The sequence below is a fragment of the Primulina huaijiensis genome, chromosome 5, assembly GCF_012295235.1.
Source record: "Primulina huaijiensis isolate GDHJ02 chromosome 5, ASM1229523v2, whole genome shotgun sequence".
NCBI lineage: Eukaryota > Viridiplantae > Streptophyta > Magnoliopsida > Lamiales > Gesneriaceae > Primulina > Primulina huaijiensis.
In genome coordinates this window covers 21514526-21528383 of record NC_133310.1, presented here as the reverse complement: position 1 = coordinate 21528383, position 13858 = coordinate 21514526, and the positions used below count along the sequence as shown (strand labels likewise).

Genomic DNA, 13858 nt, shown 5'->3' with positions numbered 1-13858 from the left:
ACTAGCGTCTTGGGGCCATCCACTGGGGCAAGGGATTCTTGGCGGGATGAAACATGATTTGATAAGTCAATGCCGTGACAAAATGATTAGATTTTGTTTACAGGATTTAAATATCATCTTAATTTCTGGGAAAACACAGCATAGCAAATTTCAATGTGGCTTCTTCTTCTTCTTTCCCTTTTTACGGGTATTAAGAATATTGACTCTAAATCTGAAATAAATGAATCTTAATTAGTAAGAATCTTAAGTCGAAATTAAGAATGTCATTTGTTTACGCTCGAGGGCAGGGCAGGGCAGGGCACGTACGCGTTCAATTGCCACCAACATGGTTCTTGTTGTCTGTCACCCACCCAAAATAATTACACTATAAAAACCCCATTTCCATTTCATTCCTGAAAACCCTTTCCCCCCCTGATAGACACATACAAAGTACACACTTATCAAACATTCCCAAAACCCCACAAAAATTACGTGCCAACAAAAGCAGAATACTGATCTTCCCATCGAACCCCAGGAATCCAACATGTTCACTCCTTTGATCCCCAAAAGCTCCACAACCCACCAAAATAACCTCCACCCACCAACAAATCAACCCGCAAAACCAAAAGACTCCGTCACCAGTTCCTCTCAAATCATCCAAGAAGCCACCTCCTTAGCCAAAATAGCCTTACCAATGATCCTAACCGGTCTTCTTCTTTACTCCCGGTCCATGATATCAATGCTTTTTCTTGGCCAATTAGGGGACTTAGCCTTAGCCGGCGGCTCCTTAGCCATCGGATTTGCTAACATCACCGGATATTCTATCCTCTCTGGATTAGCCATGGGAATGGAGCCCATCTGTGGACAAGCTTTTGGAGCCAAAAAATACTCAGTTCTTGGTCTTTACCTGCAAAGGACTGTTCTTTTGTTGTTTTTCACTTCCTTTCCATTATCCCTTTTGTGGCTAAACATGAAAAAGCTCCTGCTTTTTTGTGGGCAAGATGAAGCCATTGCAACACAAGCTCAAACATATTTAGTGTTTTCAATTCCTGATCTTTTTGCTCAATCTCTGATTCATCCCATCAGAATCTACCTCAGAACACAGTCCATTACTCTGCCTCTTACATTCTGTGCAGCGATTTCAATCCTCTTACACGTTCCTATAAACTACCTTCTTGTTTTCAAGCTTCGTTTAGGCATCAAAGGGATAGCTTTAAGCGGAATTTGGACCAACTTTAACCTCGTAGCTTCGTTAATCATTTACATAATATTTTCAAGAGTGTATCAGAAAACGTGGAGTGGTTTGTCAATGGAGTGTTTAAAGGGGTGGAGAACACTTCTAAATTTAGCCATACCAAGCTGCATTTCAGTCTGTCTCGAATGGTGGTGGTATGAAATAATGATTCTTCTTTGCGGGCTTCTTTCGAGCCCGAAAGCAACAGTTGCTTCAATGGGGATACTTATTCAGACCACCGCACTGATATACATATTTCCATCTTCGTTAAGCTTCAGCGTGTCAACAAGAGTCAGCAATGAGATAGGCGGCGGCCGGCCGGAAAGAGCAAAACTCGCCGCCATGGTAGGGCTTTCCGGCAGCTTTTTTCTCGGTTTCTCCGCCTTGTTTTTTGCAGTATCGGTTAGAAATAAATGGGCTTCCATGTTCACTACAGATAAAGACATAACCGCATTGACATCACTCGTCCTTCCGATAATAGGACTTTGCGAGCTTGGCAACTGCCCTCAGACCACGGGCTGTGGGGTTTTGAGAGGCACTGCCCGGCCCAAAGTAGGTGCCAACATCAACTTAGGATGCTTTTATTTGGTAGGAATGCCGGTAGCGGTGGGCTTGTCTTTCTATTTTAGGATGGATTTTGAGGGCCTTTGGATCGGGCTTCTTGCTGCCCAAATGTCGTGCATGGTGACCATGATGCTGGTTTCGCTGCTGACCGATTGGGAACTGGAGGCCCGAAGAGCAGAAGAGCTCACTAGAGAGCATCCCTTTCCTGACCATGACAGCCAACAATTTCATAGCACTAAAAACAAGGAAGATTGTTTATGTTAAAACTACTGTTAGAGTTACCTACATGATCTGATGTAAGTAAGTGTTTAATTTTGACCTTTTTTTATTCCTAAAAAATGAAATCTTAATTCAAAATTTTGGTCTCAATCCAACTTTTATTTTAAAAGAAAACGTGTCATTCTTATATTATTTTCAATGATTTCAATTCAAATTTTATTATTTTCTTGCCATTCATATATAGCAATATGAGGCTAGTGGAGAATTTAATCGGCTTACATATATGTGACCATATTTTATAGTGACCGCCGAATATTTTAAAAGTTTTGTACTTTTATCTAAAAATATAAAAAGTCACATTTATTATATTAAAGTCATTACTATAGAGAATAAAAATATACCAATAACTCATCAAATCAATCCATATTTTAAATTGAAATCTAGAAGAGTTCTTCCGTGTTATGAGTGATAGCTCTCAGGCAAAAACTTATGTGAGACGGTCTCACGGGTCGTATTTTGTGAGACGGATCGGATCTCTTATTTGGGTCATCCATAAAAAAAAATATTACTTTTTATTGTGAATATCGGTAGGGTTGACCCGTCTCACAGATAAAGATTCGTGATACCGTTTCATAAGAGACCTACTCTAGCTCTCAACAGAATTACATTTCTATTATATTCTGCAAAATTCACCCATAAAAATAAATAAAAGAGTTCTCTAATAAATTTGTTTCACCAACTTTTCATGCAGTAGGAGAACTCATGTCAAAACCTATTATTTTCTTCTTAAATTTCAGTCTTAATATTGTATATTTGATTTCTGGACAATTTTATTCATTTTTCATCCGGAGTGTTATTGTGACGTTATTCTGTACACGTCAACACCATATCTACACCACATCAATGTCACGTTACTGTCACGTAAACAAACAGATTAAAATTCCAAAAGAAACAAACATAGCTGATTGATACTGAATCGTGTTTTTTTTGCATGCATATTGAAAATTTGCTAAAAACACAGTGAATCGTCTATGAATTTCATCCATCATACATTATACTGTCTAGATATTTTTAAATAGTAATAATATGTAGAATTCTAAATAAAAAATAATACGACGATGAAAAATATATGTTACACATTATATTAAATAAGTTGTTTTCATATAGAATATAATATTGAACTTTCTTTTTAATCTCGTCAGCATACAATTGAATATCAGAAAAAGGTCGAATATATAGAAAATCCAATTAATTGTCACCTGTCCAATCGTTTCTTAAATTTATCTTCTCATATATAATTAAAATCTGTAACATATTATTGAATGACGTAATAGTACTATTATATTATAATTAAAAAAATATGAGGATTCTCCTCCAACAGAATATTGATTAAATTAAATTGACTGAGAACCAATTTTAAATAATTAATTCCGAACTGGGAATCGTTTAAGGTGGCAAATGATTCAACTGTGTCTTAGCGCATCAACAAACATCGTAAGTGCAAACAAATTAAAGAAAGACTGTAATTATTATATCCGTAAAATTCAAAATATTAATTAAACTTATATTTTATGCATACATTTTGTAGTTTATTCCGAGAATTAGACCATAAATCACCACAAAATACCATTTACTTAAAATTTAAAGAAATAATACAAATTAATTATTTAAAATGTTCTACTTTGTGATTTTTTAATATTATATGAAAGCTTACTTGAATGCATATATATATATAATTAATTTGCAAAGGATGGTTAGCTTATTTCAGACCCAAAAGGGCAGGTTTTAATTGACCCTTAAGGGTTTAAAGAATCAAAACAAATAAAATTAATAAAACAATAATCTGCAGATTGTTATATTCACAATTCCTGACTGACGTATTCGATCATTCGATGCCCATTCTTCAAGTTCTTTACTTCTCAAATATGTCACCATAAAGTACTGAATTACTATTGCAATTAAATAAAAATTTAATTTACAAAATTTTACACTAAAAAATAAAAATACTTAAATTTAATTTTATATTACAGCAAATATATATCATCATGTATGAGACTTGAAGCAAATGTAGCAAATCACGTGCTGTGGATGTACCTTATAATACTGCGTGACGATTGTTCTGTATATTATATTATATTATATAAAATAAATAAACAGACATTAACGTCACCCAAACCCTAAATATCGATCAACCCCACGCGCGCGCGCACACACACCCTGTGGGATAAAATAAAGATTTTATGCATATCTTATTGATCTTGGATCCTAATTCTCATCACTTGAATCGGACGTCATGGATAATATAAAAAGTTGATTAATCTACATCGATATATATGTACATATGTATATATATCAGTTAAATTTAAATCATGTAAAACATCAGTAATTCCAAATTACATCTCTAAATACATGTGATCTTACACACTTCGAACCATATTTATTTTAACAAATAAAGATCGATATCTCTAAATACGCGTGATCCTACACGTAGAATCATGCTTATTTCATTTTTAAAAAAAATACTTGTTTGACCAAAGTTATTGGTCTCAAGCCCTTCTAGTGTAAACATTAATTTTATCTTTGGGAAAAAAGTTAAATACTTGAATTTTCATAACCAAGTCTGAAGAATCTCAATATATAATTTACGGAATCGCCTAGCCTCAAGTGATTCATAAATAAATTGATTTTATTTAATAAATTGAGCGATGACACCCCGTAACCTTTAAGTGGCACATTGGGGATATTTTCCAATTTTCGCAACTCCACCTTTTGATACGTGCCAGAAGACTCAGATACTGTGCAGGACTATATATATATATATATATATATATATGATTCGACACACATAATTATTGTTCAATTAAAAGTTTCACATGAATAACATTATAACTTTTATGTGTTATGTTTGTTACTACAAATGATTCTTATTTTCGACGGAGGCACAGACAACTAGAAGTGTATAGAGTAGTGAGCAATCGAATCGAGTCGAGCTCGAGTATCACACTACTCGATCTCGACACGAAAAAAATTCAAATACTCAAACTCGAGTAGTAATTTTCAAGCTCATGATCTACTCGATAATGTATCGAGTTATTTGAGCTCGATAAACTCGATTTTGATTTTTTTAATGAATTTTTTATTAAATATATATATACTCGAGCAAGCTCAGAAATTACTCGAGGCTCGAACTACTCGAACTCGTCTCGAGCTCAAGTTTTGACCTAGCTCGAACGGTCTCAAATATCTAGGCGGCATGTAGGTATCTAAGATCAACTTATTAATTAAGAAATACATGGAATTTTGCACTCTTGTGGAACTTGAAGTACTCTTAATATCCTCGTGGATTTGACAATATATTGAAATAATTTATACCGAATTTTGACAGCACAATGATATATATAGTAACGCTATAACTAATTTATTAATAAATACAAAAAAAAAAAAATTGAAGTCAGTCAAAGAAATGGATGGCATGCATGCGTGATACGTACTCTCTCTGGTCAGGGAGACCAAAACGAAAATTCATGCGGCTTAATAAATTCTTAGAAAAATTAAAATTTAATAATCCGATAATATAATTAAATATTTAATTACGTGTAAGACGATTGTTAGAATTCAAAAAGTACAACTTATATATATATATATATATATATTTTTTGTCGTGGCTTCTAGGCAGCATGAAAGGCCACTCTTTTTCATAAGATTAATAATCTTCTTTGTTTCTGAATTTTTAAGAATCAAACGTGAATCTTATCTGTCTACCTGGCTTGAGTAATCAGTGTATAAATCTGCAAAGATACCTTTTAATTGATCAAAGGATTGAAAGACAATAAATATCACATTTTAAAGCACACATGTGTGTGCGTGCATGTAATTATAAAATGAAACATGCATGTCTGGGATAAGATTTCATGTCTCGAATAAATTAATAGCCGTCCATGCATGCAGCAGAGCCAACCCGAAACCTTTTAATTTATGGTAGAATATGTTGTTGTGTATTTTAATTTGCACTACTGTAACAAAAATCCTAAGAAATTTGGTCATTTGTTTGTTAACTTCGTCCTCGAGACCTAATTTGGATTTTGTGGAATATTAAAAATTATCAACTTAACATATGAGGAGGAGAAGTGTTGGGGATACGTGAGACACCATTTTGTTGACTCCCGCAAGCGTTCAAAACTATGCTTAGCTTATCTTAAGTCGGATTATTAAATCAAATCGTGCCTAATACTTAGATGGGTCAACTCAGACAATTTTGGATAATGGCATGCTTAAATAAGGTGAACTGGTTCATTTCACGAGGCTACTCTTTCGTTTTTACTCGTGAAAATNTTTCTTGTGAGACGGTCTCACGAATCTTTATCTGTGAGACGGGTCAACCCTACCGATATTCAAAATAAAAAGTAATACTTTTAGCATAAAAAGTAATACTCTTCATGGATGACCCAAATAAGATATCCGTCTCACAAATTACGACTCGTGAGACCGTCTCACACAAGTTTTTGCCTATATATATAATCAAAATACAAATCTTCTACTAAATAAAAATTATCAGGACCAACTAAGGCCCAATAAATTTAAAGCAACTCCATTTCTCGAAACCTTTCTTGTTTACTTAAAATATTATAAGAAGCCCAATCCACCTTTTTTTAAGAAATTAAAAAGGTGAGTCCAAGTCGAGAGGGCTCGAAAAAGCCCATGTAAGTGTAATACTGAATAACTTAAGTGCAATACTATGTTTACAAACCACTTAGATGTCAAACAAGTGTCGTGTCGTGTCGTGTCGTGTCTCACTCGACCCTCTTTGGACCACAAGGAAATTTCAATTTCCATTCTGTTTGGTTGAGATTTGATTTCTGAATTAGAAGAACAAACACCACAAAATGTATGTGTGTGTGTGTGTGAGTATATATATATGATAGTTAATTAAGGTCACTCTTATTTTATTGGACCACTTTCAAATAGTTAAATGCTATCTTTTGATCAGACTAAAGATATATATTTGTCCCACTTGGAGGTGTTGTAATCGTTAGGGTTTTTTGAGTTATCCAAGTTCAAGCACTATAGAAGATATAAAACTCAAAAAGATCTTTGACTAGTGAAACTACTCGAGCTTTGATCAAGGCCCTAGTCTTACTAATATCCAATTTTTATTATTTTATTTAATCAAATTTATAGAGTGTTTGGCTCAAATGTAGTCTAAATTGATAAGATTGGAAAAGGAGATCCAAGAGACCACCACCCCACCCCACTTCAACTAGACCTTTCTTTTCATCATTTGGTTGGGTTAGTTATTCCATTCCTCATTTTGATCCAGCTTACTTCATGTTATCCTTGTCTTTATGCACCCTCAGCAGGAAGCAAGGCATAAAGATTAATCATTCTTCCTCAATAATTGCTTTAATTAAAAATTTACAAGAATACAAAAGTGGGATTGACCAGTGAATATATTATTTTGAAATAGAGCTTTAGATTCTTGATCATAATCTAGTAATGCTTTTGACCATAGGAGTAGATCGAGCCTGGCCTAAGGAGAGAGAGTCGCCTCTCCCACCCCAACCACCATAATGAAAGCCAAAAGAGTGACAGTGGGATGCGAAATTCAAAATTTATTCTTGTATGCATTGATTTTTTTTTTAATAGGTATTAAATGTGGGAACAATAATAGAATAGTGGTAGAGATCATATAACGTAACACAATTCAATGGTAGCCCCATTTATTTCTTCAAGTGAATGACATAAAAAAAAAGGGGTGCTAACAAAACTCTAAATACAGAACAAAAAAATTGGAGAATGGACACAAAACAAACTTGAAAACAAACCCAAAATGCACACAATCCACACATGTACTTTGTTGTCCTTCAAACCTAGCTACATCAAGTCCCATGTAAAACTAGTTTGTACAGGATGAAATGTGTTCGTCCCTAATGTAGATATCGAAGGATTGGCACCATGAATCGGTGCTGGGGTAGAGTCAAATGTTTCCCACTGTGTGGTGATCACGACAGCTGCTGTAGAACTCGACTGCCGAGAAGGTTGATCCTGGATATGCCTGGGAGAATCGGTCGAAGAACTACCGAAAGAATGCCTTGGTTGTTGTGGTTGAACAGGGGATGATGCTACATTCCCTTTTGAATTCATATGCGGTTGAAATGGTGAAGATGTGAGCCCATTCGCATGCTTCTGCTGCTGCGGCTGGTTTTGTTGAGTGGGTGTTACAACGTGGTTTCCATTGCTAGCAGTTGCTGAGTTTTTTATCTTCAACGCATCAAGAATCTCGACATTCTTTTGCACTCTCTTCACCTTCAAATCAAACTCGAGCCCGTTATATGATTTCAACCATCGCAGATTCAAGAAAAGCATTTTCTGTTTTAAATCAAATTATATTATACCTGTATTTTACTCTGTAATTTGACGTCTCCATCAGCAACAATGCCATCCAATTTAAGCAACTGATTCATCAACAACTCGATCAGGTCTACTACATCTTTTTCAACCACTTTCCCACCTCTAGAAACTACAGTTTCAAGCGCCGACACCTACTTAGTGACACGATGAAAACCTTCATTCAGGCACAGGGTTAGTTAAACCAATAGATCAGATCATGGAGAGATTAGAGAGTGATAGAACAACCTTGCCGGCAAGCCTATCAACCTCCATGCTGATTTCTGATATCAATTTCGCGGCCTTTTCCATTTTAGCAGTCTTTCTCATCTCTAGGTATCGTTTTTCTTGGCTAATCGCATCCTCAACGAGAACGATTTTGGATTTGTCCTTCACTCCTGCACTGTCAAGAAATGAATTTGAATCCCTTTCTTTATCCTTGTAAAACAGCTTTTGATCCTGGTGGTGCAAGCCAGTTGGCCCGGCCAGCAGCTTCTTCAATTCTCCTACACTCCCGTCGATACAATCCATTAATGGCAAACTATACATACCATAGAGACGAGAGTATAAAAAAAGAAAAGAAAAAAGATTATTGAATAAATAGTTGACAATTACCAAAGCTGGCCTGAGAGTTGATATGAATTTCATGGTATACCGACCCATATTTGACGCGCACACGAATTGGAGGCGGGGGGACGTGGTTTTGATCTGCTTCCGTCCGCTTCTGAACCAGCATTCCGCCGGGCCTAAGCTCCCATGGTTTCTCACCGACTTCACCACGGCCTCCTCCTCGGCCAAAACCAACACCACCGCCGTCCGCCAAACTACCGTTCATTTGCGGCAGCACATTACTCTTAGTCCTCATCCTCATCATTTTGGATTTGCCAAGTTATATTTTCTCTAGCTCACGGTTGAAATATAAAGAGAACCTCGCCTTTCAGCAGATCAAAGCATTAACTACGATCTGATCTAGAGCTAATTTGTACATATCCCTTCCAAGGAAATGAGACAAAATCCGAAAACTCCCAGGAAACACACAGCCAACAGTTTAAATTTTCATGAAAATTACACGAGTCAACAATATAGCCACGCGTCTGTACACGAAAATCTTTTACCTATAATTCTAACCACTGCAGCAGTAAATGTATCCAACGAAAAGCCAAAAGAATTAAAGTCAAACCCGTGAATCTTGAACGGCAAAATGAGTCTCCGGTAGTGGGGCTGTCGGAGGAATGGAAGTAATGTTAATTAACTAAATTTTAGTCGATAAGAATAATCTTCAGATCTCTTACAAGAAAACGTAGGACGAATCCGTGGAGCGAGAAATCTGGCAAGAATATTGAGTCTGCGATTCTTGAAACTACGGCAAACCCGCCAGATTGAAACGAGAAATTCAATGTTCTGTACAGAAAACTGAAACGAGAATTTTTTAGATGCACTCCCTCTCTAATTGGCTGTGAATTGCGGAGAGGGGGGGAGAGACGCAACTATGAAACCAATAATATTTTGGTACAAACAAAATATATAGGCATATTTCATATTCAACATACTTCATTTTCCTTATATTACTAGACATTATTTAAGCATTACCTAGCTAACATCATATAATATATTTAATTTAACACAAAAATATCATGATATCTACTTGTCATCTGTAGTCAATTTTGTGATACGAATATAATATTATTTTTTATATAAAAAGTATCATTTTTAATAAATTATAGACCGTGTCAATCCGTTTCACGAATGTATGATCCGTTAGACCATATCGGACATGTTTACTTAAAAAACCACAAATTATTAGATTTGTAATTATATAATAATTAAACATAACTAAATATTTTTTTCATCATCAGATTTATTTAATTTCTCACATTTCCTCTCTTAGGCCAAAAAATAGAAGAAAATGCAAGTAATTGTTATGGTTATTAATACAAGGTTTATATATAATCATCCTCTAATCAATGGTTATTAATACAAGATTTATGCGGGGAATTCGGGTGTTGAAAAACATAATTTTGAGGGTTATACGACGCCTGGGTAAGGGCGTTTTGGGAATTGGATATTCATTGTGGCCCTAATTATAGGGATAAAAAGGCGAAATTGATTGGGGGAGTTAAACAATAGTTTGGACTAGCAATCGAGTCTAGTTATTCGAGTTCTACTCAAATAAATTTTGAAACGCTCGCGTTCGAATATTAATTTTCGAGCTTGATTCGATAACGTATCGAATTATTCGAACTCGAAAAACTCGATTTTAATTTTATAAATTTTTAAAAAATATATTACGAGCTCGAAAAAACTCGCGAATTATTGGACCAGAATCACTAACTACTCGAACTTGATTTGAACTCAAGTGGAGTTTTGATCGAGCTCGAGTCGAGCTCGCCCTACTTGAAACAAATGTCTATTGCAAGATGACCTAGAGGAGCCGGTGACCAATCTTTATCAACCGGTCACATGCTATTGTCATGCCACCGACAGTTTTTTACTGTTAGAGACTCCTCTAATTTTTCTGACATAATAAGATGAAGGTGGTCAAATTGTGTATTATTTAATTAAAAGCATCGATTTCTTAGGAGACATGAACTTTACAAAAACTTTATTTATGAAATATTGTTTAATAGAAATTTCAAAAAAATAAAATAAAACCCTCTATATAAAATCAATTATTTTTTAAACTTTGTTTTTTTTAAAAAATCAGGCATATTCGATCCATTTGTGATTGGTTTTAGAGTATTTCTCTTGTGAGACGGTCTCACGAATCTTTATCTGTGAGACGGGTCAATGCTACCGATATTCACAATAAAAAATAATGCTCTTAGCATAAAAAGTAATATTTTTTCATTGATGACCCAAATAAGAGATCTGTCTCACAAAATACGACCCGTGAGATCGTCTCACACAAGTTTTTGCCTTGGTTTTACACATAAATTTAAAATTACATAATTTTAAATGTTATTTATGTTACATTAGAAGTTTATTGTCTATGTTTTTCATATGAATATTAAAAACAATTTACCCTTATAATATATGACATAAATATAATGTTGTTTTAAGAGAATTAAAATAGTTTAAAACATTAATAATCACCATATATATATATTGTAATCATGGCATCTCATATGAATTAACATCAAGTAGGCAATGCATGCTTAATATTTCAAAATAATAAAAAAAATTAATCAACCGTGAAACAGTCTAACAAAAGTTTTTATGATATTTTTTTATAATGTGTCAGCAATCCAAAGTAGATTGTTATACTTCAGGAGTACTTTATCTGCATATGACAAAGTCCGACGAGATAATGAGTTCAGCCTAACAATAATAAAGTCAATAAACGTACTAAAATCAACTGATTTTAATCTCTCTCTGCTCCAAATGGGGTACCCATANCTAGAAACTACAGTTTCAAGCGCCGACACCTACTTAGTGACACGATGAAAACCTTCATTCAGGCACAGGGTTAGTTAAACCAATAGATCAGATCATGGAGAGATTAGAGAGTGAAAGAACAACCTTGCCGGCAAGCCTATCAACCTCCATGCTGATTTCTGATATCAATTTCGCGGCCTTTTCCATTTTAGCAGTCTTTCTCATCTCTAGGTATCGTTTTTCTTGGCTAATCGCATCCTCAACGAGAACGATTTTGGATTTGTCCTTCACTCCTGCACTGTCAAGAAATGAATTTGAATCCCTTTCTTTATCCTTGTAAAACAGCTTTTGATCCTGGTGGTGCAAGCCAGTTGGCCCGGCCAGCAGCTTCTTCAATTCTCCTACACTCCCGTCGATACAATCCATTAATGGCAAGCTATACATACCATAGAGACGAGAGTATAAAAAAAGAAAAGAAAAAAGATTATTGAATAAATAGTTGACAATTACCAAAGCTGGCCTGAGAGTTGATATGAATTTCATGGTATACCGACCCATATTTGACGCGCACGCGAATTGGAGGCGGGGGGACGTGGTTTTGATCTGCTTCCGTCCGCTTCTGAACCAGCATTCCGCCGGGCCTAAGCTCCCATGGTTTCTCACCGACTTCATCACGGCCTCCTCCTCGGCCAAAACCAACACCACCGCCGTCCGCCAAACTACCGTTCATTTGCGGCAGCACATTACTCTTAGTCCTCATCCTCATCATTTTGGGTTTGCCAGGTTATATTTTCTCTAGCTCACGGTTGAAATATAAAGAGAACTCACCTTTCAGCAGATCAAAGCATTAACTACGATCTGATCTAGAGCTAATTTGTACATATCCCTTCCAAGGAAATGAGACAAAATCCGAAAACTCCCAGGAAACACACAGCCAACAGTTTAAATTTTCATGAAAATTACACGAGTCAACAATATAGCCACGCGTCTGTACACGAAAATCTTTTACCTATAATTCTAACCACTGCAGCAGTAAATGTATCCAACGAAAAGCCAAAAGAATTAAAGTCAAACCCGTGAATCTTGAACGGCAAAATGAGTCTCCGGTGGTGGGGCCGTCGGAGGAACGGAAGGAATGTTAATTAACTAAATTTTAGCCGATAAGAATGATCTTCAGATCTCTTACAAGAAAACGTAGAACGAATCGGTGGAGCGAGAAATCTGGCAAGAATATTGAGTCTGCGATTCTTGAAACTACGGCAAACCCGCCAGATTGAAACTTGAAATTCAATGTTCTGTACAGAAAACTTAAACGAGAATTTTTGAGGTGCACTCCCTCTCTAATTGGCTGTGAATTGCGGAGAGGGGGGAGAGAAGTAACTATGAAACCAATAATATATTGGTACAAACAAAATATATAGGCATAATTCATATTCAACATACTTCGTTTTCCTTATATTACTATACATTATTTAAGCATTAACTAGCTAACGTCATATGATATATTTAATTTAACACAAAAAATATCATGATATCTACTTATTCATCAATTTTGTAAGACGGGTATGATATTATTTTTTATATCAAAAATATCATTTTTTTTTTATAAATTATAGACCGTGTTAATCCGTTTCACGAATATAGATCCGTTAGACCATTTCAGACATGATTATTTAAAAAACCACAAATTATTAGATTTGTAATTATATAATAATTAAACATAACTAAATATTTTGTTTTCATCATCAGGCTTATTTAATTTCTCACATTTCCTCTCTTAGGCCAAAAAAATGAAGAAAATGCTAGTAATTGTTATGGTTATTAATACAAGGTTTATATATAATCATCCGCTAATCAATGGTTAATAATACAAGATTTATGCGGGGAATTCGGGTGTTGAAAAACATAATTTTGAGGGTTATACGACTCCTGGGTTAAGGGCGTTTTGGGAATTGGATAATCATTGTGGCGCTTATTATAGTAGGGGTGTTCATCAGTCGGTTCGGTTCGGTTTTCGGTTTTTTATTTCAATTTTTTCGATTTTCGGTTTTAGAAATATATAATCCGATATCCGAACTATTTTTCTTCGGTTCGGTTTTCTAC

The 13858-nt window shown here is 35.1% G+C and overlaps 3 protein-coding genes across 3 annotated transcripts; 1 reads left to right on the top strand and 2 right to left on the bottom strand.

The window, feature by feature from the left end:
• Positions 1-72: 72 nt before the first annotated feature.
• On the top strand, positions 73-2168 carry LOC140977108 (protein DETOXIFICATION 49-like). The gene has a single exon (XM_073441685.1). It carries the CDS (start codon positions 524-526, stop codon positions 2039-2041), a length of 1518 nt encoding a protein of 505 aa, XP_073297786.1. The 5' UTR covers positions 73-523; the 3' UTR covers positions 2042-2168.
• A 5515-nt stretch (positions 2169-7683) lies between these two features.
• Positions 7684-9876, bottom strand: LOC140977107 (BAG family molecular chaperone regulator 2-like). The gene is made up of 5 exons (XM_073441684.1): positions 9673-9876; positions 8996-9601; positions 8630-8886; positions 8389-8535; positions 7684-8299 (listed from the first exon to the last, which is right to left on the bottom strand). The coding sequence occupies exons 2-5, from the start codon at positions 9252-9254 to the stop codon at positions 7868-7870; spliced, it is 1095 nt and encodes a 364-aa protein (XP_073297785.1). The 5' UTR covers positions 9255-9601; positions 9673-9876; the 3' UTR covers positions 7684-7867.
• A 1731-nt stretch (positions 9877-11607) lies between these two features.
• LOC140977735 (BAG family molecular chaperone regulator 1-like) lies at positions 11608-13157 on the bottom strand. Its single transcript, XM_073442478.1, has 3 exons — positions 12266-13157; positions 11900-12156; positions 11608-11805 (listed from the first exon to the last, which is right to left on the bottom strand). Exons 1-3 carry the CDS (start codon positions 12522-12524, stop codon positions 11608-11610), a joined length of 714 nt encoding a protein of 237 aa, XP_073298579.1. The 5' UTR covers positions 12525-13157.
• Between the last annotated feature and the right edge of the window lie 701 nt (positions 13158-13858).

Excerpts from the sequence above, each read along its gene's own strand:
- LOC140977107 (XM_073441684.1), bottom strand. The coding sequence starts at position 9,254 with ATGATGAGGATGAGGACTAAGAGTAATGTGCTGCCGCAAATGAACGGT. Across the intron at positions 8,887-8,995 it reads CAACTCTCAGGCCAGCTTTG|GAGAATTGAAGAAGCTGCTG; the intron begins GTAATTGTCAAC and ends ACGGGAGTGTAG. Across the intron at positions 8,300-8,388 it reads AATTACAGAGTAAAATACAG|GTGAAGAGAGTGCAAAAGAA; the intron begins GTATAATATAAT and ends TTTGATTTGAAG.
- LOC140977108 (XM_073441685.1), top strand. The coding sequence starts at position 524 with ATGTTCACTCCTTTGATCCCCAAAAGCTCCACAACCCACCAAAATAAC.